This window comes from Lithobates pipiens, unplaced genomic scaffold, assembly GCF_037356315.1.
Source record: "Lithobates pipiens isolate NorthernLeopardFrog02 unplaced genomic scaffold, aLitPip1_a1.2 Scaffold_23, whole genome shotgun sequence".
NCBI classification, from domain to species: domain Eukaryota; kingdom Metazoa; phylum Chordata; class Amphibia; order Anura; family Ranidae; genus Lithobates; species Lithobates pipiens.
The window spans coordinates 97,233,852-97,258,529 of NW_027507785.1; the positions used below are offsets into that span (position 1 = coordinate 97,233,852).

The 24,678-nt window shown below is 43.1% G+C and overlaps 1 protein-coding gene across 1 annotated transcript in view; it reads left to right on the forward strand.

The window, feature by feature from the left end:
• The window catches only part of SUSD3 (sushi domain containing 3), a 184,663-nt gene extending 161,994 nt beyond the window's left edge, over nt 1–22,669 (forward strand). The window contains exon 5 of the mRNA XM_077452089.1: nt 15,534–22,669. Within this exon, the coding sequence (XP_077308215.1) occupies nt 15,534–15,741 (208 nt within the window). The 3' untranslated portion in view covers nt 15,742–22,669. The remainder of the gene's footprint in view (nt 1–15,533) is intronic.
• Nucleotides 22,670–24,678: the final 2,009 nt, after the last annotated feature.

Consider the following 24,678-nt stretch of genomic DNA (forward strand, 5'->3'; position numbering starts at 1 on the left):
ACTAAAGCACCCCCCTCCCCACCTGGAACAAACCGGGGAGGAGCAAAGATGACTGGACCGACGTCCCTGAGCAGTACTCCAGGCAACCTCCTAGACAAGAGATCGGAGCTGAGAGTGGAATCCAGAATGGTGACGACGTCGCCCAACCTACCACCTAAGGACCGTGGCTTGGACACACCCTTAGAGTATGAATCCCAGGGCGGTAACCAGGGCCTCTATGCAACAGGATGTCCACTAAAGAAAATTGTTGTCTGCTTCCAACCTGAGGGTGCGCCCAGTGGCGAAAAGACATCTGTACGTGAGTGCAGGCATGGTTGATATTGGTATGGATGCCAAGACGGCCCAACCTGAAAACGTAACTAGAAGGAAAGACAGACAACCAGACATGAGAACAACAACAACGCCCCTCTGCCGACCTAAGAATGAGAACATGGCAGAAAAGTCAAGACCACAGCGCATGAATGAACCTAATGATGAACCCCCCCCCCCCGTGTGTGAGTTGAGAAATAGTGAGTTAACCCGAGTAACCTGCAGCGCAGAGACAGGTAATTAACAGAAACTCAGGCCTAGAGTACCCACAGACCGTGGTGGGTAGACGTACAGGTGTGGTGAATGAACATGCATCGTATGACGTATGGTATACAGGCGAGAAGATTGTGGTCAACAATCATTAATAACGAAACCTCAGCCCGTATGGATCTGTAGACGTGACAGATCCCGATGTGCGAGCCCTAGCTAACTGACCCCGGTACAAACATGAACACAGATACGATAAGACATGACAATGAATGCAGACAAACCTAACCAGAATATGTCATAAGTGAACGCCCTTCTGCGAACTCTGAAGCCAAACACAGAGGTTGAAACACCATGACAGAACCACTGAACAGAAACACTCTGACAGAAATACTGACAGAAAAATGTCACGACAATGCCATGACAGAAATGCTAAAAGTTAACCTAGGTAGAACAATGACTGAAATCCTGGGGCAGAACGCTATGACAGACATGCTGGCAGGACGCTATGACAGAACTCCAGGGGCAGAACACTGACAGATAACCTGGGGCGGAACACTATGACAGACATGCCGGGCAGAATGATATGACAGGAACCCAGGGGCAAACCACTATGACCGCCATGCTGGACAGAGCGCTATGACGGAAATACTGGACCGAACGCTATGACGGAAATACTGGACCGAACGCTATGACGGAAATACTGGACTAAATGCTGTGACCGAACCTGGACAGAACGCTATGACAGGAAAGCTAGAAAGAATGCTATGACCGAGAATGCTGGACCAATCGCTATGACAGAATTGCTGGGCCGAACATTATGACAGAAAATGCTGGGCCGAACGTATGACAGAAAATGCTGGGCTGAACGTATGACAGAAAATGCTGGGCCGAACGTAATGACAGAAAATGCTGGGCCGAACGTAATGACAGAAAATGCTGGGCCGAACGTAATGACAGAAAATGCTGGGCCGAACGTAATGACAGAAAATGCTGGGCCGAACGTAATGACAGAAAATGCTGAACAGAACGCTGTGACAGAAAACTGGACTAATGCTATAACCAAAACCTGGACAGAACGCTATGACAGGAAAGCTAGATCGAATGCTATGACAGAAATGCTGGACCGAACGCTGTGACAGAAATGCTGGACCGAACGCTGTGACAGAAATGCTGGACCGAACGCTGTGACAGAAATGCTGGACCGAACGCTGTGACAGAAATGCTGGACCGAACGCTGTGACAGAAATGCTGGACCGAACGCTGTGACAGAAATGCTGGACCGAACGCTGTGACAGAAATGCTGGACCGAACACTATGACAGAAAATGCTGAACAGAACGCTGTGACAGAAAAACTGGACTGAATGCTGACCGAAACCTGGACAGAACGCTGTGACAGGAAAGCTAGATGGAACGCTTATGACAGAAATGCTGGGCCGAACGCTATGACAGAAAATGCTGAACAGAACGCTGTGACAAAAACTGGACTGAATGCTATGACCGAAACCTGGACAGAACGCTGTGACAGAAATGCTGGACAGAACGCTATGACAGGAAAGCTAGACGGAACGCTATGACAGAAATGCTGGGCCGAACGCTATGACAGAAAATGCTGAACAGAATGCTGTGACAAAACCTGGACTGAATGCTATGACCGAAACCTGGACAGAACGCTGTGACCGAAATGCTTGACAGAACGCTATGACAGGAAAGCTGGGTCGAATGTTATGACAGAAAATGCTGGGCAGAACGCTGTGACAGAAAATGCTGGGCAGAACGCTGTGACAGAAAATGCTGGGCAGAACGCTGTGACAGAAAATGCTGGGCAGAACGCTGTGACAGAAAATGCTGGGCAGAACGCTGTGACAGAAAATGCTGGGCAGAACGCTGTGACAGAAAATGCTGGGCAGAACGCTGTGACAGAAAATGCTGGGCAGAACGTTGTGACAGAAAATGCTGGGCAGAACGCTGTGACAGAAAATGCTGGGCAGAACGCTGTGACAGAAAATGCTGGGCAGAACGCTGTGACAGAAAATGCTGGGCAGAACGCTGTGACAGAAAATGCTGGGCAGAACGCTGTGACAGAAAAATGCTGGGCAGAACGCTGTGACAGAAAAATGCTGGGCAGAACGCTGTGACAGAAAAATGCTGGGCAGAACGCTGTGACAGAAAAATGCTGGGCAGAACGCTGTGACAGAAAATGCTGGGCAGAAAATGCAGGGCAGAACGCTGTGACAGAACGTTGTGACAGAAATGCTGGATAGCCCGCTGTGACAGAAAATCGCAGGCAGAACGCTGTGACAGAAAATCGCAGGCAGAACGCTGTGACAGAAAATCGCAGGCAGAACGCTGTGACAGAAAATCGCAGGCAGAACGCTGTGACAGAAAATCGCTGGCAGAACGCTGTGACAGAAAAACGCTGGCAGAACGCTGTGACAGAAAAACGCTGGCAGAACGCTGTGACAGAAAAACGCTGGCAGAACGCTGTGACAGAAAAAACGCTGGCAGAACGCTGTGACAGAAAAAACGCTGGCAGAACGCTGTGACAGAAAAAACGCTGGCAGAACGCTATGACAGAAAACGCTGGCAGAACGCTATGACAGAAAACGCTGGCAGAACGCTATGACAGAAAACGCTGGCAGAACGCTATGACAGAAAACGCTGGAAAAAACGCTATAACAGAAAACGCTGGCAAAACACTATAACAGAATGCTATGACAGAAAATTGCTGATGGAAGCTACAATTACCTCCCCCCCCCCCCCCACGGGAAAAACCGGTGGGAAGGGCGGACTGCACGCAGGAGAGCTGAGGGAGGGGAGAATGTGGGCGAAGGACGGCCGATCAACCCCCTCCCCCCGGCATATGTGAGGGGCCGAATACCCCCCCCCCCCCGAGAATCGGCCGATCATCATCATCATTGTCATTTTTTACGTGAGGGGGGAGAGAGCCGGCGCGGCCGATGGCTGGACGCATGGGGAGTGGGCGGGCAGGGAGAGTGCAGCCATTCACCAGGAAGGAAGGACGCATCCCGCTGCCTCCGGCATGAGCGCGCCCAGGTGGAGCTGGGAACTGACTGGGGACATGGCAAGGTGGAAGGATGGCCGAACGTCCCCCGCTCCCCCGGCCTGAGCGCCGGGAAGAGCGGGCGGGCCGCATGCCAGCCCCACGGAGCTATGGGGATATGATAGCAGGCGGATGGATGGCCGGATGAAACCCCCGTTCCCCCGGCATGAGCGCCGGGAACAACGGGCGGGCTGCGCGCCAGCCCCACGGAGCTGTGGGGAGATTTGGAAAGGAGGACGGATGGCCAGATGAACGCCCACTCCCCCCGGCATGAGAGCCGGGAAAAGCGTGCTGGGCGCACGCTGGCCACACGGCACTGAGGGGAGACTGAGAAAAGCAAGCGGGCCCCCCCTTCCCTCCCTAGCATGAGTGCCACGGGAACCGGGTGGGCTGCACGCTAGCCTGATGTAGCAGAGACCGACGGGGCGGGCGGGTGGACGGAGCAACATGTGGGGAGAGAGGAGCTGGGGCGGCCGATCGTCGATCACCCCCCCCCTCGCCCCACACTGGAAGAAACAGGCGGCTGGACATGGCAAATGTGGGGAGAGAGAGGAGCCGACCGATAACACCCCCCCCCTCTCCCCACACTGGAAGAAACAGGCGGCTTGACATGGCAAACGTGGGGAGAGAGAGGAGCCGGGCCGATCGAGCCCCCCCCCCTCCCCACACTGGCAGAAACGGCGGGTGGACAGAGCAAACATGTGGGGAGAGAGGAGCTGGGGCGGCCGAACGCCGCTCACCCCCCCTCTCCCCACACTGGAACAGGACAGGGGAACGCACCCCCTCTCCACCAGCATGAATGTAGCGAAGCGAGTGGTGGGGGATAGATGGACAGCCCTTCCCCCATGAGCTGCCTCCACCTAGAAAACCCCAACCCTGGCCCTGACAGAGGAGGAGGGTTATATAGTCTCCGACTCCTCCCACAAATACAGGCTGGCCTACAGCCAGCCTTCTAACTTGTTAAAGAGGAACTGCGGTCTGCTCACATAATTTGTAAAAAAACAAACATCTTTGACATTCTGAAACTTCCCTCCAACCACTTTGCATATTATTTTATATATACTGTGAATCTGTACTTGCCAAATATACTGCAAATATCTCCCTCCACTGTGTCCGGCTGCAACCATTTTAAAGGTGGGCAACTGAAGCTGCTGCCTGTTCACTTCCTGAATTTACACAGACACACACCTCCAGCTCTGTAGCTCTCATTGGCCCTCTTATGGCAAACTCTCACCAGAGTAAGAGCTGTGCATGATGTCATAAGCCTAGGCTTATTACTAGACAAGAAACAGGAAGTGGGCTGTATAAGGTATTTACTGGCAGAAAAAAAAAATTGTTTTACTATCCAAAGTTAAAACAGGGGCAGAAGATTTAATAGATGGAAAGTTGAAAAAATTACTGAAGTTCCGCTTTAAAGAATAAGCCATATGTACACTATCATTGTTAGACCAATCTCAACCAGCATTACAGAAAATGCTGTAGATGATGCCTTGGTAGTGCGTAAATGGAACAGGTAATGTTAATTTTCCTTAGTAAATTAGACTTTTTATGTAATTCCATAGATGGAAATGCCATTTATACTAGAAGTTTGGTTACAAGGGGACTAATGTGACCAAAAGAACGAGTAATATTTCTGGACAAAGATTGATAGCTATCACGTATTAGTAGGGCTACCACAAACATCTATTCCCTATCTAGGCTTTGGAAAACCCAATCTAAAATCAGTTCATTAGTGTAAGCCACCTACTCTGCTATGTGGTTGGCTCCAGAACTATGAAGATAGTGATACCATCAAATGGGAGGTCAATCAGTTTATAGGAACCCCTAGCAACCTCTGGAGGAATCCTAGTGTTCCCCCGGACCCTGCTTGAGAATGGCTGATCTAAACCAACCAATCAGGTATTGGTAATCTGTTTATCAGTTATAAATTTGGCTCCTGTAGCCAATTTAGACAATATGACTTGCAGCGAGTTTTGTAAACAAGACTTTCTAAATGGCAATGTATTATATATTTAGCGGTGTACTGTAGGTGTGTGACACCTCAAGCTGTCATCTCCTTTGTGAAGTACGACACAAGAAAATGTTGTCTTTAATCTTTGTGCTGAACGCTGACAGTTGTTTCTTTTCGGTTTATTATTTATGTTCCATCCACTGACATACAGTAAGTGCGATTAAATATATAGATTTATTATTCATGCACTGGATTGTGGCAGTTTAACAATTTTCAATGATGTTGCTTTCCTATTAGCAACAAACAAAGTAGTTAACCACTTCAATACCGGGCACTTAAACACCTTCCTGCCCAGACCAATTTTGAGCTTTCAGCGCTGTCGCATTTTGAATGACAATTGCGCAGTCATGCTACACGGTACCCAAATGAAATTTTTATCATTTTTTTCCCATAAATAGAGCTTTCTTTTGGTGGTATTTGATCACCTCTACGGTTTTTATTTTTTGCGCTACAAATAAAAAAATAGGGATAATTTTGAAAAAAAATATGTTTTTTTTGTTTCAGTTTCAAAACTTTGTAAATAAGTACGTTTTCTCCTTCACTAATGGACACTGATAAGGCGGCACTGATGGGCACCAATGATGTGACACCAATGATGTGGCACCAATGAAGTGACACTGATGGACACTGATATGTGGCACTGATAGGTGGCACTGATGGGCACTGATAGGCGGCACTGATGGGCACTGATAGGTGGCACAAATTGGCGCTGATAGCTGGCACAGATTGGCATGGATGGGCGGCACAGATGGGCATGGATAGGCGGCACAGATGGGCATGGGTGGGCACTGATAGGTGGCACGGATGGGCACTGATAGGCGGCACAGGTGGGCACTGATAGGCGGCACAGGTGGGCACTCATAGGCAGCATTGTATTATGTTATACTGTACTAATGGATGCCAATCAGTGCCAAACAATAATGCATGCCAATCAGTGATGCCCATTGTGGGCACTGATTGGCATCCATTATGGGCACTGATTGGCATCCATTGTGGCACTGACTGGCATCCCTGGTGGTCTAGGGAGGATTACCTTTTGCTGGGCATCCCTGGTGGTCTGGTGGCGTCCCTGGTGGTCCAGTGTCGGCATCCTCGGGGGGGCTGTGCTGATAATCGATCAGCACAGACCCCCCCCTTGTCAGAGGAGCAGCCAATCGGCTCTCCTCTACTCGCGTCTGACAGACGCGAATGAGGAAAAGCCGATCACCGGCTCTTCCTATTTACACTGTGATCAGCCGTGATTGGACACGGCTGATCACGTGGTAAAGAGTCTCCGTCGGAGACTCTTTACCGAGATCGTAGTTGCCGGGTGTCAGACTGACACCCCGCAACAACGATCGCCGCGATGCGCGCCCCCCGGGGGCGAGCAGCGGCTCATAATCCTGATCACATCATATGATGTCCCATCGGGATTATGCAACCACTTTGCCACCGTCAATTGGCTATAGGGCGGGCGGCAAGTGGTTAAAGAGGAACTTCAGTCCCCTTTATCTCTGGCCCTGTTCCCCCTCCAGCGCCCGCCATCTTTGCTAGTCTAGCATGTGCACCAATGTACCAAATGGCTCTGCCAGGACCTGCAACCCCATGCACATCTGTGTACACATGAGGTTTGTAGACATGTGCAGACATGCTGAGTGTTGGGATGCACAGAATCTGGGAGGCAAATGTCAAGAAAGAAGTGCTGCTTTGGAAATTTAAGAAAGGAAGATTGGGGGTGGGGCGAAAATTTGGGGTGAAGGTTCCTTTTAAAGATGAACTCCAGGATAAGTAAATGTTGTCAAAATATAAATATATTCTTCCTTAAATCTTGGTGTGCTTTGTGTATTTCTTCCAGATCTGTGCAGTAATCCAGTGTGAAGCTTTGCTTTAAGGTTTAATAACCTTCCCCTCATGTTTAGAGAGATCCTCCCCAATGAGTTTAAAGCGGTGTTGCCACCAAAAAATAAAAAATAGTTTAAAATTCTTAAAAAAATAAATAAATAAATTGGAAATTTTTTTTTTTACTTCACTCTAAATGCCTGTTGCTAGGGTGTCCCTCGTAGTCTGCCTTCTTCAATGCCCGGGCTGGTGACATCACTTCCCCTCGTGCCGCACAGTCACCTGGGACCTGTCATGTGTCTCAGATGAATATGTAGCATATCACGGTGCCCTGCGCCGCTCACACATGCACAGTGGGTGCCCGGCTGTGAAGCCACAGCCGGGGTGTCCGCAGTAAGAATGACGGTGCCGCGAGCGGAGCGGGAAACGAGGGGGGGGGGGCTTTGTTCCCTGATCCTCCAAGTGTTTCCCATTCCTCCTTTTCTGTTAACATTCAAATGATCCTGACAAAGAAGGCTCAGGAGACCACTGTACCTAAATCAGAAGAATGAAGCAGTGAGGAGCAGCACTGACTGATTATTACAATATTGTCCCAGTCATGCTTGCATTTTTCTTGCTTAGTGTATAGCAGTGACATCAGACTGCTGATTCGGCATCTCTTGTCAGAGGCTTTGGTATGTGTTAAAAGCAATGATGAAACAGAGAACACTTGGGGCCTCCGGAGGCATTGAGGAGAGCATTGGGAGATCATAGGGATAAAGTGGAATTTTATTAGGATATACAGGTAAGCTGGCCATACACACATAGATTTCTTTCCTTCAGGCTGCACAAAAGAAATCTAACTCCCTGTACATACGACCGGTTTTTTCCATCGGAATAAACTCTGAAGGTTTTTCCGACGGAGTTACGACAGAATTCCGCTAAAACTGTCTTGCGTACACATGATCACACCAAAGTCCGATTGTCAAGAACGCTGTGACATACAACACGTACGATGGGACTAGAAAAAGGAAGTTCAATAGCCAGTAGCCAATAGCTTCCGTCTCCTACTTGCTTCAGAGCATGCGTCGTTTTTGGTCCGTCGGAACAGCTTACAGACGAGCGGTTTTCCCGATAGGAATTGGTCCCGTCGGAAATATTTAGAACATGTTCTATTTCTAGGTCCATCAGAATTTTCGAAAAAAAAAAAGTCAGATGATACACACGATCGGAATATACGATGAAAAGCTTCCGTTTCCAGACTTTTTCTGTCGGACATTCCGCTCGTGTGTATGCGGCATAACAGATTCTCCCAAACATACTAAAGAACACTGATGGACGAATCTTCCCTACCAGCTATTGTATTGTGACAGCCAGCTCCCAGTGTGCATTAGCTGCGGCCATATGCATTTCTCCATGCACACTACAAATCCCCTAGTCCATAATCTACAGCAGTGGTCATCAACCCTGTCCTCAGGGCCCACTAACAGGCCAGGTTTGGGGAGATGCAGACTAGAATACTGCAATCACTGAGAAGCAATTGCTATCACCTGTGATGTATTTCAGTTATCTTGCAAACCTGGCCTGTTGGTGGGCCCTGAGGACAGGGTTGATGACAACTGATCTATAGTACAGAAGTGAGCAAAAGAGGGTGGCTACTTTCCTACTGTATATACAATGGGACCATGGAGAACAAACGTAGCCACCCTCTAATAGGACTTCAGGTCACAGCAGCTGAAAAAAAATATAGAGATTTGGAGGGGGCTGAGAGAAAAAGAAGGTATTTCATGGGTTAAGTATACATACTTGAACATACTTTTTTTAACCACTTCAGCCCCGAAAGGATTTACCCCCTTCCTGACCAGAGCACTTTTTGCGATTTGGCACTGTGTCGCTTTAACTGACAATTGAGCGGTCATGCGACGTTGCACCCAAACAAAATTGATGTCCCTTTTTCCCCACAACTAGAGATTTCTTTTGGTGGTAATTGATCACCTCTGCGGGTTTTATTTTTTGCGCTATAAACAAAAAAAGAGTGAACATTTTTTTTTATATTTTTTACTTTTTAAAATAGTGAATCTCTAGCGCTTGCCTGGTGTCAATGGTGCATAACTATAGTGGGAACTGTATGTCAAAAACTAGAGCACAAAATATAAATATATATAAAAGCTGAAATTGCAGCTCAATCTATAAAGTGTACAAGTGCACTAAACATGGACAAACAAAATGATGATAAGCACAACCTCTAAAAGTGATAATACAAGTAGCAAGTAAAACACGTGATACGCTAAAAAGATGATGAACAAATAATAACTAATAATGATCCAAAATACAATAAAGCAATAAAATAAAGTGAAAAGTGCTGGATGTTCAAAAATTAAAGTCCAAACACATCAAGCCAGAATGAATCCTGGATAAACAAAAACTTCTTGGAAAACTAATAAAGTGCTTCTTGGAAAGTGCTTCTTAAAGGATCCTCCTTAAACAATGAGCTCACAGAGCGCTTACCTTATCGGTAGCTGAAATGGGCATATAGAACTCCCGGGAGTCCAGATGGCTCAAAGACAATCGTCCAGCCAGCCCTCAATCCGTGGCTCAAACGATGATCCATGGGATAAGTGGCAGTGTCAACAATAGCTCATACACACACAGATTGCACATGTATTAAGGAGAAAAGGAGAAGCCTCTCATAGTCTAACTAGTATAATAATGGATTTATTAAATTAAAAGCCAAATGGGCGCTTACATGCAACGAAAAAATCATGGGGAAATATCAAAACTTATGTTTGTAGGCTTCAGCGTCACTTCCGGTCACACGCAATCGTCCTGCATGTAAAGGCTAACCTTAAAGGCTAACCTTTAAGAAAATAATAATAAATGAACATATTTTTGCTGGAAAGAATTTGCATTTTTTTTCTTTCTGATGAGCTTGCAGAACATTGTACTTCAAGTAGGTGCACGGGTGCAATGTTAGATGCTTGCAGACACTGCATCTAGCTTTCCTGCTTGTACATCCATACACAAGTTACAAAGCTGGAGGGAGCGTCAATGAATTACAAGTGCACTCATCAGCACCCTCGCAGTTCATTGAGAACTACAAGCCATCTGCAATGGTGGTAGATGGGACTTGCAGTTGATTCATTCACAGATCCCTCTGAATGATTGACTCGGCTGTGTGAGCAGAGGCCCGCACAGCCATGCTATTTTTGAAAAGTGACAGCGGGTGCAGAAAGAAGATCCACCACCCACTGTCAATGGGACGAATCAAGGTGGCGCAGGGGCAGACCTGGAGCATGTTATACATTACCTAAATATTGGTGTAATGTGTAACAAGCTTCAAAAGGTGAACCAACCAATCCTTTAAACCAGACTTTAGTGTCACAGTTTGTAAATTGCAAACAATGCATTCTTTTTTGTGCAGTTAATGAACCCAGTTTTCTAAAGGCCAATATGTGTTAGCACAGTTTGTCTACTGCCTATGCCTTCTGAGACTGACAAGGCGTCTAGTCTCCAATTGGGCAGTCAAGCCAAAATGTTTTTCTCTGTTGGCATCCAGTTTCTACAACCAATCCCCATATTATAGAAGAGGTGTAGTTGCAGCGAGGTGGATGCTCATAGTTAATATTATCTTGCTGGATGCAGGGGTGGCTGTTTGAATCTGGAGACCGTGGAGCATCATCAAGGGCTTTAGTCAGTAAATAAATATCAGGACGTATAAAGGCCAGCATTGCTGGCTGTAAAACAAAACCAAGGAAAGTTCCCAGCTCAACTTGCCAGCCAGCCTGCAACAAACTGAATGAACCTGTTCAACAGGGGTTTAGTTAGCACACATTTGTAAATACATGCATAAGCTGTGGAGGCCGTGACAATGCACCCTGTTATTATCCACAGTCCTAACGCTATACATTTTTAGAGCCTCCATAGTAGGCAGAGGGTGGGTGAGCCTGGAAGTAACCCACCCCTCCTTAAAGGCACAGGGGCGCACTGGACACCCAGCATATAGCACAATGGCAGCAAAGGTGTCCAGTGCGTCCCCTCACCCATACTCCAACAGTACAAACAAATGGCCACTGCCCCCACCTATAACTGACCTTAGCAGCAAGGAACACATGGAAGGGCAACGCATGTAAAACAAAACCAAGGAAACTTCCCAGCTCAATTTACCAGCCAGCCTATGATTTTTTTTTGCTTTTGTTTTTAAAAGTGTTGCCCTTCCATGTGTTCCTTGTTGTGAAGGCCAGTTATAGGTGCGGCAGGGGCCATTTGTTTGTACTGTCAGCACTGCTGGCTCATCAAGATCAAGGGTAATAAATTATAATTAGAGTTTTGCAGAAGTCTCCTAATTTCACAGCATGCTTCTTTTTTTTTTTTTCATCTAACTGTACTTAACCTTTGGTCTTGGCTGCTGACAATGACTCTGACATCAGATAAAAGATTTTTGAAACTTAGCAATAGATTGTGCTTGATAATGAGAGGTGGCATTTATGAAACTACTCCACCTTTTCCTGTATCTCAGACACAGACAGATGTAGAGCTTTATGCATCATAAAATTTAGTTTTGAGCTGATATGTTTATAATCATTGAGGAACCACTAACGCAGATGTGCGGATATAATACATATTGCAAATGATACTCTTTATATGATAACAGCAAACATCCTTCATAGCATTTTTTTTTACTTGACACAGTTTGCAATGCTTTTAATCAGAAATGCAGATGAAATCCTGAAAATTCTTAATAGCATACTAGAGGCAGATTTAGAGCGGAAACCAAACAAACAGCAAAATACACCATTGGGATATATACGTGGAAGATTTTACCTGCTAAAGACTTGTAATGCCGTGTACACATGGTCGGACTTTCCGGCAGAAAAAGTCTGACGGAATCTTTTCATCGGATATTCCAATTGTGTGTGGGCCTCATTTAAAAAATTCTGATGGACCTAGAAATAGAACATGTTTTAAATCTTTCCGATGGAACCAATTCCTATCGGGAAAACCGTTCGTCTGTATGCTGTTCCGACGGACCAAAAAACGCATGGGCAGCTATTGGCTACTGGCTATTGAACTTCCTTTTTCTAGTCCCATCGTACGTGTTGTATGTCACTGTGTTCTAGAAAATCGGACTTTGGTGTGATCATGTGTAGGCAAGACCGTTTCAGCGGAACTCCGTCGGAAAAAAACCGAGTTTATTCTGAAGGAAAAACCGGTTGTGTGTATGCGGCATAACTCTAGTCAGCCAATCTTGTGGTTCATGCCCCCTGTCAGAAAATATGGCCTGGTCCCTTTTCTCTTCTGATATTGAAGCTTGATCCTTTTTTACAACCTCCTGATTGGACAATGATAGAGAATCACCACAATAGTTAGATCATCTCTGCTCAATTTGCTCTTTCTGGCTGTCCACAAGCTCCTAATTTAGGTTGCATTCACACCTCAGCAGAAAGATTTACCAGCATTTTTTTTGTATGCATATACAAGCGTTTTAGAAGCCTACTTAAAGCATTTTACTTGTGTGTTCAAGCTTCAAGTGTTTTTGTTTCAGCCAACTAAAAGCAGCTGCAGAAATGAGACCAGTTCACATAAGCTTAAAAATGCCTAAAGACGCTTGCATCTCAGGTTTTCAGGAGTTCCAGTTCAAGTCTATGGGGCAAAAAAAATGCCCAGTTTTGCCTCAAAAGTAGCTCATGTAGCTTTTGGAGGGTCAGTCTTTGAGAGGCAGACAACAGAGCATTCCGTTATGAACAGCCACCATAAAAAATTTTTTATGTGAAATGTTTTTGAGCTTTGAGCTACAAAAAACATAGGTATGAATAACTGTCATGAGCAGTGCAATAGAGGTAATCAGAACATGGCTGGTTCACCCTCTACAAGTCCAAACAAAGGGCCATTCCATGCAAAAGTGATTTTTCATTTATAGGTGGGATCGAATTGGCAGAGTCCCCTGTTGCATCCTATGCCCCATACACACGATCGGATTTTCCGACAACAAATGTTGGATGTGAGCTTGTTGGCTGAAAGTCCGACCATGTGTATGCTCCATCGAACATTTGTTGTCAGACTTTCCGCCACAAAATGTTGGCTAGCAGGTTCTCAAATTTTCCTGCAAAAAAACTTTGTTGTCTGATTTTTTGATCGTGTGTACACAAGTCCGTCGTACAAAAGTTCACGCATGCTCGGAATCAAGTACGAGCTGGAATCGCCCGGTCTTGTAAAACTAGCATTCATAATGGAGATGTCACATACGTCTTGTACATCACTATGTTCGTAATTGTTGGCCAACATTTGTGTGACCGTGTGTATGCAAGACAAGTTGGAGCAAACATCCTTTGAACAAAAATCCACAGTTTTGTTGTCGGAAAATCCGATTGTGTGTACGGGACATTTATTTGGAAATAAAGTATCTAGGTTTCACTCCAAGTCATGAAAAACGAACAACAGTTAGCATTTTATTTTATTTACTTGAACAGAAAGCATCACAAAACAAGTGAAAACCACAATATAACTTTATATACAAATTGAGTGCATAGCCATTCAGCGAGTAAGATATTAGGATACTAGCATATATACAGGGGAATTCCATAAAGCTTTATCAACACTTTCCAGTTATAGTTGCCATTAGCACTACCTGACGCTAATTCAGTCAAGCTCTTGACCAGTTTCTGTAGTGATATCAATGCTAGCACCAAATTCCGGTAGTTCTAACTACTGGCACTTTAAGTACCTGTCCAATATCAGTGACACATTTATACAGAATTACCGCCAGTTTTCAGAGTAATTAATGGAGAAGTACAGCCAAAGCTCATTTGACTGTACCCTTCCTATGGATCACAGGAGTGCAGTTCGTTCTCACTGAAGCTCGCTCTCGACTGATGCCACAGAGCTGGTCCAGACTTGGGAAAGATCGCAACAATGAAGTCGGAAACCGCCCACATATGTGGACCGGTACCCGGCTCAGCCTCTCAGCAATTCACTTAGAGCCTGAGCCAGCTGTTCCCACTCCCTCCACAGCCAGGACAGTAAAAAAATGTCCTGCTAGCAGCATCTTTGGAGCGGTGAAGGAGCGGTGTGTATATCGCTCCCTCACCACTCCTGCCCATTGAAATCAATGGGGCAGTGCGACTATACCGCCGGCAAAGCCCTGCTGCAGCAGCGCTTTTCAGTGGTTTTAACCCTTTCTCATCCACTAGCAGGGGGGTAAAACCGCCCCCACTAGTGGCCGAATACCACCGCTAAAACAACGGTGAATCAGCGCAGTTTTACCACCGCACCACTCCCGCCCTAGTGTGAAAAGGGCCTTAGTTGTATCTGTCTATTTGCAGTCTTCTCTTTTCTACATCCATTTAAAGTTCTGAATTTATAGGCATGTCTGAGAATTCTGAAAAAAAACGGGGCAGAGAGCTGAAGTTACATTCTGCAGAGCTCAGGAAAGAGAGCTCTGAGAGCTGATTGGGGAAAAGAGACACCCTCCCACGCACACACACACAGCTCATAGGAACAGAGCTGAGTCTGTCAATCAGTTGCAGGTTCCTCCCGTCACCATTTTTCTCTTGGTGTCTCTTGCAAAACTTGTCAAAAGTGATTAATGTTCCTTCAAGAATGCAGAACAATTGTAATGCACACACTGTTTGCAGCAAGATTACTTATCATGCGCAAATGGAAAGTCCCAAACATTGCAGATTCAAAATTCAACTTGCTTTAGTCAAAGACTAGCAATATAGTTCCACTCTGAAGAATAATACCGTAACAAACTTCAATACTGCATGGAAACCCTGGCTACAAATTCAAAATTAGAATAAACAACCTGCCCCAAAAGGACAATATTGACTCGATGGATTGTATTCCACTGTTTACTCTTGAATCTACCTTAAGGCAAAAATTTTACTCTGCTGAAGGTCCCCCATCACCATTTTTATTTTGGCATCAGGAGAAATTGTCAGAAGTAATTCATGTGGATAGCAGAAGAATAAAGCAGCAGACAGAAAATGCACTTAGTGCTTTCACTTTCTAATTGTTAAGTTAACACTATTAAGAGATATGCTTTGCTTATATTTCATGTCTGAGGTGTACAACCACTTTACCAATGTTAAATGTGTATTAGTTTCCATTAAACCGCTTCTATTTGTCCTGTTTTTTCTTCACTGCAGGTGCCAAGATGTATGGCGAAAGGACCGCACGCCACACAGTTCTAGAGAAGGGCATTGTGGGTTTTGTGCCAGTAAAGAACGATCCGGCAGACATTTTGTTCCAGGCTGCAGTGTTGCCATACAAACTGTAAGCGGAGTGCATGTTGTAGAAGTTTATGGACATGAAAAAGACCCTCAGAGGAGACTTGAGCCACATGTACCCGAGTAAGGATTATTGAGACTGCCAGCCTATTGGGACTTCTATTTAATGTTACAAGTCTGTGCCTTATTTACAAATGGAATATGGACCTGACAGTGTTTCCTGTAAAATTTCAGCAAGTTTCATCTGATTCATCATAAGGAATATTCTACTCGGGGACACCACCTTCAGCTGCCACAGCCAATGAATGATAACATTTTTATTTTACACTGGCTGGTTACCTGCAATTTAAAATTTTACATTGACATGACTAAAATAGACTTTTACCATTTACAGTTGAGAGGTAAAAGACTACATGGACTTGTTTCTTGCAATGAAGGATTGAAGGCATTAAAAACAGCTCCAACAATGGCGGATACTTCAGTTTTGGGTTATTAGCAGTATGTTGAATCACCCTCTGGCTTCTAGTATCAGAGACTCCAGTGGCCTGCCAAGATTTCTTTGCTATGGTTGTGTGCCTGTCCCTTCTTTCTGATATTAATAAGCCATTATTAGTTTGCCTCTGTGGTCACCATTTTTTTAATTATGGCAAATCCATCACAGAAGTTGGCACAGTTATTTGGCTTTGTATTTCCCAAAACAGTTGGATGTACAGTAACTGAGAATTGTCCACTAGATTCCCTCTTATAAATTGGAAGCCAGTATGTGTTCAAACTTCACAGCAACCTCACCAAAAGGAAGTAAAGTTCAGGCAAATGTTGGCATTTCTTTTTATTATTTTTAGTTTTTCTTGTTATCTTTTTCTAATTATTCTGTGTTAGTTGTCTATATATGTAATGCTGGGCTGTCACAAGGTGCCTCGTGTATGAATGAACTTGAAGGAACAAACGTCAGTTCTCCGCAGCTACATTTTCTCATCTACTACTCTCACAATGTGAATAATTATTTGCAACTAAAAAACTAATTTTTTTATTTGTTTTCATACATGAGGTACAAAAGTATATCTAAAGCCAAAACTTTTATCCTTCACATTCAGTCACAGTGATCGTGGTCACCAGGGCAGCTAGAGAGGGTAAATCTCCCTAATAAGACCACAGACATACAAAAAAAAAAAAAAAAACACAGGAGGTTGACCATTCCATACTTCATCCACAACTAAAGTAAAAGCTTTGGCCTTAGATACACTTTAATAATGTAGTGAAAAGAGCAGTGACTATGTGCAAAGTGCTTTAACCCATAACAGCCAACCAAGATCTTGTTTTCGGAGATTAGCAAAAGATTCTGATTGGCTGCTACAGGCTTAAGCACAGCACTCTGGGCTTGGCTGTATCCCATGTTTGCCAGCTCAGACTCTAGAGTGGTTCCAGCAATTGATCTCCGAATCCAAGAATGCTCCAAAGCCTAAACAGACCTTCAGCTCTTCTGAAACCCCTGCCCTGGCACCAGAGATGTTGAAAAAATTATTATGCCAGCTCTAAACTTCCAAAACAGCAGCTTTGCTACAGCTAAATATTAGTTCTGGAGCTGCTAAAGAAATACAAAAGGAAAGAGATGAATTACTTTCTTCATATTTTTATTTTTAAATAAATTGCTAGTTACGGCATTTGAAAACCATTTCATAAATGTTAATTGTTTTCTTTATGAAAGATGTACATCATTTTTAGATACAAATTTAAAAGTTAAACAAAAAAAAATAAAAAAATTACTATGTTAATAAATCCAGACAGAAAGGTCAAAATTCTAAGTTGTATGAATTATTTTAACTGTGATAGTTATTTTATCTCATGAATTTTTTTCATCAAAATACTCAATTCACATATATATCACATTATAGTGGAATCGTGATTTTTGTCACATGGAATATTTATTTAACCATTTTTAGCCTTTATTTCTCATTAACTTATTTCTTATCTTATGAAGTATCGTTTGTTTTCTTTTATCTCCAGACAGTTAAAATTACCGAATTTCAAGTTGTCCTCAAAGACACATCACAGAACCTCCCAATTAACATCAGTCAGAAGTTATTGTTTTTTTTTTAAAGTGTATGTCCAGGGCAAAAAAAACTTTTTCACCCGATTCATCATAGGGAGCTTTTACTTGGGGGTGCCACCTACCAATCATAAAAATGAACATGCATTAGTGATTTGACCCAATAATCTTTTTTCAGTGATCTGGGTATACATTTGCTTACCAGGGATAATAAATCCTTGTTAATAAATTATAATATATTAATTATTTTCAGATATCGTGCACATAAAATTTGGATAAGTAACTTCTAAAAATTGCAGATGTCTTCATATGGAGATGTTTTGGGAGAATCTTTGCACTAAGATTATAAAGTCAACTATCAAATAAACAAGAGAATACATGCAAGTCTTACAGTTATTTAGAACTTTTAATTTAAATACACAATTTCCCATAAAATAAATTGCTTAGTGGTATATGTTATTTTGAATATATGACAGCCATGTAAGTTGCATTGACAAGAACAGCAGCAGATAGTCTGTTCCAGATTTAATATCCAAAATCAACTCAATTTTTTCATTCCCACTCAAGCTATGGCAATTCTGATTCAGCTCTTGAAGCTCAAATTCAGCTCTGGAGCTAATCTAAATAAAGATGAGCTCTACTTTGGCAGAGTGTATGGGAAGGTTGCTGCCTGTCATTACTTGACATCAGAGCACAGGAGACAGTTTTCAAAGTCAAGCAGCTAACAAATGAGTAACTATAAGACTTCAGGTGAACTCTGACTCTATGAATGCCTTACCGAAGTTTCCACCCTAACAGGTTTAATTTAAAGAGTAACTGCACTGTTACAAATGTGAACAGTATTTACAAAATAATATCAAAAAGAAAATGTTTTACGTGGACTTTTTAGGTGTCCAAAAGAGTAATGCAAAAATACGTAAATATAAAATGTTAGCGGAAACGTTAACGCCCATCTAAAACTAGACAGAGGCCAGCTAAAAAGTGTACAATACACATACCTGTACATCAAGAGTTTTTTTTTTAAATATACTGTAGAGCAGGGGTCTCAAACTGGCAGCCCTCCAGCTGTTGCGAAACTACAAGTCCCATCGTGCCTCTGCCTATGGAAGTCATGGTTGTAACTGTCAGCCCTGCAATGCCTCATGGGACTTGTAGTTTTGCAGCAGCTGGAGGGCCGCCAGTTTGAGACCCCTGCTGTAGAGACTACTATATATCAGAATAGAGTTGAACATTACAACATTATAAAAGTGTAGATAGGAGGGCATGAGCTCTTAACACACTACAATGTTCATTGGGCTCATGACTGTGGTTCCTCAACATGTTTTGCAGGATAAAATACCTGCTTCTTCAGGAGGATAGGTAGTCTCTAAATCAAATAAGTGTAGTTCAAGACTGCTCCCAAATAAAGTACTCCTGTATGATGGCCAGACCTCACACACGGGGAAGGCCTAATGAATTATTTGGGATGGCTAGACACAAGTGCCTAGCATGTACGGATGCCTGGGACACAAGAGATTCCCACCAATCTCACAGCATCAAAGCATAAAGCCAACCTTGAAGGGGCTAGCCAAATATATGGCGAGGCCAAAGGAGCTGAGAAAACCTAGCACAAAAGGATACATTAGTCTAAAACCAATATATGATCTTCCCAAATAATTAGAAGGGCCCCATAAGGGGTAAGTGCTTCCTATATAAATTTGATCAAACAGGGGAGGGGGTGACCAAAGATGATCCTGCCGTGACATCAAATTGGGCAAAATAAGGATGGCCTCCTCTGTGCAGTGTAAACAAAAACCGCTGCTTTACAAAATTATAAAAATTATAATTATTCTAAAAAATGTAAAGCTTAACTCTTTGCGAAAAATGTGTGCCCCAGCAGTTTATGAAAACAAAAATGCAGTTCTGGCAACTCACCTCCTTTCCAGCACTTTGTCCAGAGCCATCCAACCAAAAAGACTGAGCAGATCCCTTAAGTGCAGTATGTAATGGATCAACCTCTGAGAGGGATTCACCCAGCACCCTGTACTTACATACAATGCAATTATGTAGCGTGTGGCACTGATGCCCACCTTGGGCAGGGTCCAAACAGGAAGAGAACCCTCCTGCATGTCACACAACAAGCCTGAAGACATCTAATGATGGTAAGTATAAAAAAAGACATAAAATAGCTGGGATGGCCTTCCGGGGAAGGTCGAAATACTGGGTGTCGGGAAGGGGGAGCGCCGAGTAGGGCTTATCCCAAGTCTCTGTTGTAATCAGTCACCTTTTCTACAGCAGTTCTCTACTGTGCTTTTCGGAGACACAGAGGTGGACTCTGTATTGGTTTCCTAATTTTTCATTGTAAGCCAATAAAACAACATAGTATCTCTCTGAACAGCTCTAGAGGTGAGATAGAGTGTCTCTGCAAAATAGGGAGCTAATGTAAAAACAAATATGACAGTACAAGCTGCAAGGTCTGACAGCATTGGTTGCACTAATTAATGGTATGCATTTCTGTTGACTTTTAAGAGATAATGCATTAACCATTTAAAGTACATTGAAAGCCCAAAACAAACATGTTATATATTGCAGTTTAACAGGCCCTAGATGAGGTGCCTGTATTAGTTTGCTTTTGGTCAGGGTTTTCCCACTTATATATCTAGATAATACTGCAATTCCTGTCCTTGGACTTCAAACTTGTTTTCCTTGGTTAATTTTCGTTACACAGGATTATTGGTTTAGACAAGAAAGATGGCATTGTTTTTACTTCTAGTTCACCTCACAGGAAGTGAAATGGACAGTGCATTCACGGACAGAGCGACAGAAAATTTCTGTACTTTAAAAAAATAATAATAACAATAATAAAAAAAAGGCTGAAAAATGGAAAAAAAAAAAAAAACTATTGTAGCCAACAAATCTAAGGACTGGTAAGCTGTACGCAATATTGCAATTTTAAAAGGTGCAGTTCTTTAAAAAAAAAAAACAGCCTTCATAATTTACAAAACTTTTTCTATCTTCCATGGAAAATTAATAGAATAAAAATAATAATAAAAGTGACTAATTGTTTTACCACAATTGTACCAGCAAACAAGACCATGGCCTGTGCAATAGAGAGGTCGCCAGTAAATACTGCTTAGGGTGTCAAAGCCTGCAAAAATGTAAATCCGGCACCATTCAAGGTATTTCCCCTTTGTGCATTGTTTTTCATTATTGGTACAGGTTTAATACAGTATAATTGTATAAAGTATCCTTCTGCTCTTACAGTTCATTATTGCAGTGGATGCAAAGGGAAATGTTTAATCATTACAAATTTCAACCTAAACTGGTTGCTATGACATGTTACAAACAGTTCTTATTTTTAGATATTTCACAGTTCAGGAGGAAAAAAATGAGTAATTCATGGTCAAGGGAAGAAAGAAGGAATCTTTATGTGCAAATCACTGCACCATTCTAAATTCTGGATATGTAGAAACTTCTAACATTTTTTTTGTTCTTTTGAATACTGGACTTATTTAACAAGAGAAGTGATGATGTGCGAATGACAGTAGCCCACAGCAATCAGATTTTGTCTTTCATCAGATTACCACAGAACAATGAAATATGATTGCCTTCTGATGATTAGCAATTGATTGACTGCTTGTAAAAGGCATCTCCAAGTTAGATGATCAAGTAAGGATCAGTGGAGCGAGGTGGGGAGTAGGGAGGTTGGCATGGTAGTTACACTCAACTTTGTGTCTCATATCCTTGATAGTTTTAACATCTTGCACTTCCAGAGTGTTCCACATTTTACTTGTAAGGGTCTGGTTTCTAAAAAAAAAAGACACAAAGCACAAGCCCCAAAAATGTTTCTGACACTTCTACCAAGTGGATTTTGGTACTGAGTACAGGGCAAGTCCTATCATAAGGCCCTTGAATGCATTTCTCATGTTTGCCTCTGGCCCCTGGATAAGATTTTTTACTTTCCTTTCTGGTCCCTAATGAGGTTCTCACTTTCTGTTTAGGCCCCTGAAAGAATGTTTCTGGCCATTGGATGACATTTTTACCTTATCTTCTAGCCCTGGATAAGGTTTTCCCCTTCACTTGCTCCCAGTGAGGTTTTTACCATGTCACCGACCCTTAGCTGATGTCCTCACCTTCCCTGCTGGTCCCTGGATAAGGTTTTTACCTTCTATTCTGGCCCCTGGCTGAGCTCTTCACCTTCCCTTCTATACCAAGCATGAAGTTCTCATCTTGCCTTCCAGCCCCTGAATGAGGTTCTCGAATTCCCCTGTGACCTCTAGATGAGTGGTCCCTGCATGAGACCTTGTCCTCTGGGCCCTGGATATTATTTCCTCCTTGCCCTCTGGCTTCACCTTCTGCCTGCTAGTATCAAATAAAATCAGTTTGCACCCTACCACCATTTCTTCAATACACACGTAGCAAAAAACAGCTTCAATTCTGAGGGGCAAAGCCTAGCATAATTCTACATGCCATGGTTGGGTTTGTCATTTCAGTGCTGCCATTTGTGGCACAAAGTGGAAAATTCTAATTACAGGTATTATTTGCTCTTGGATGGCTTTGGAAATTAAAGTACCGTATAAAGTTACTGGTATTTGATGAAAACTGCCATGTTCTATAAATATACATTTTCAAAGGTCTTCTCTCTGGACCTCCAGAGAATCATGATCAAAGCTTCACATGAAAGCCACTCAGTATAAATTAATTGCATTTTCTTCATGTGACATGTATGTATTGTATATTATGATAAAGTTAATTCACTGGGACATTGTTTTTCTAAATTGTTAAAAGCATATTTTTGCACATGTTCATTGGGCAGTCTTAATAAAAATACATTTTTAAGAAAACAATGCTACATTTCAGCTGTCTCTTTTATATTTTGCATTTGCCTTAACAGTGTACTGTACATATATTTTTTAAGGGCATTTTTTTTTTTTAGAATTGATGACTTCAAATTAAGAGATGCATATACTGTATGTTATTATTGACCATACAAGCAGGATAGTGGTGATTAAAATGGGTTATGATGCTTTTTTGCTTTGTATTGCCTTTTTTCCTTGATGTATATGTATTTATTTGACAGCTCAGTAGCTACTTTTATAAAATCAGCATTGATTACATCATTCTATCTTTAGGGCTAATTCTCACTAGTCTGGATGGTAAAATGCAGTGTGGGAATTTGTCAGTTTGAGGTCCAGCAGGGAGTGGTGCAATACATGTTTTAGCGCATTGCACTGCTTACCTTTTTCTTTTTTTAATTTTATTTGCAGTGTCACATTGGGGTTTATTTACGAAAGTCTGGAGGGTGAAAAATCTGATGCAGCTCTGCATAAAAACCAATCAGCTTCCAGGTTTTATTGTCAAACTTTAATTGGACAGCTTGAAATTAGCAGCTGATTGGCTACTATGCACAGCTGCACCACTCTTTAGTTTTAGTAAATCAACCCCAAAGTGACACTTCATTCATGTCTCCACATTGTGCTGTGCATCCTGCTGCAGTGTGGTGTCTTTTAGTGCGCTGTGAAGAAATGCAGACATCCTGCATTTTTCCCCACTGCACTACACCTCACATTACATCACACTAGCATTGTGGTGTAAACAGGGCACATAGAAAAGTGCCCTTACAGAGACTGGCGTTTATCCATTGTGAAAATGGCAGCCCCTGCACATAGCGCGCGCAAGCCCTAAAGAGGTATTAAATCTGCGTGCATTCCAGGCATTTGTCCCTGAGCACATACTGCCATAAACATAAGTACCACTTGGTGCACTGTCCAGCCATGCAGAGTTTTACAAGTTGCCAGCAGTGGGGCTGGACAGTGCACCTGGGCCTCCTAGCTGCACCAAAACACCAGGATCTCATGTATCAGGGCTAAATGTCTGATATGCATTGGGCCTTATCTAGAACCAAAATATCATTCTTGTTTTGAACAGAATAGGGAAACCCCTGTATCTGTGTCCCACTGGGTAGATTTCTCTTTGCTTCCTGTCCTATAGACACATTAGAAAGTGAGAGGGAATGTATCCAAAGTAAAGGAAATCCTTTCTTAGAAAGTTGTCACTAGGGATGAGCCGAACACTCCCCCCTCCCCGGTTCGCAGCAGAACATGCAAACAGAAAAAAATGTGTTCGAACACCGTTAAAGTCTATGGGACACGAAAAAAAAAGTACTAATTTTAAAGGCTTATATGTAATTTATTGTCATAAAAAGTGTTTGGGGACCTGGGTCCTGCCCTAGGGGACATGTATCAATGCAAAAAAAAAAGTTTTAAAAATGGCTGTTTTTTGGGAGCATTGATTTTAATAATGCTTAAAGTGGAAAAATAAAAATATAATATTCCTTTAAACATCGTGCCTGGGGGGTGTCTATAGTATGCCTGTAAAGTGGCGCAGTTTTCCGTGTTTAGAACAATACCACACCAAAATGACATTTCTAAAGGAAAAAAAGTCATTTAAAACTGCTTGCGGCTTTAATGTATTGTCGGGTCCCAGCAATATAGATGAAAATCATTGAAAAAAACGGCATGTGCCCCCCCCCCCCCAGTCCATTACCAGGCCCTTTGGGTCTGGTATGGATATTATGGGGAACCCTGCACCCAAATAAAAAAAATGGTATGGGGGTCCCCCACACCCTATATACTCAGCAGTATATATATTTTAATACGGCCTGCCCTATATACAGTACTCTGCAGAAAATTGGGCCTTAGGTGTTGGTGGTACCAGAACACTGTAAGCTCTCACATTTACTCTTGGTGAGCACAGGAACAAGCCCTGCTTTGAAATACGATATCAAAAATTTTAATTAAATGCCCCTGTTAAACAGGGGCAGAAAAATTGGGCCTTTGGTAGTGGTGGTGATGGTACCAGAACACTGTAAGCCCTCATAGTCAATCTTGTTGGGCGCAGGAACGGGCCCTGCTGTGAAATATTATATCAAGATTTGGAATTACATGCCCCTGTTAAACAGGGGCAGAAAAATTGGGCCTTGGGTGGTGGTGGTGCCACAACACTGTAACCCTTCACAGATACTCTTGTTAGGCTCAG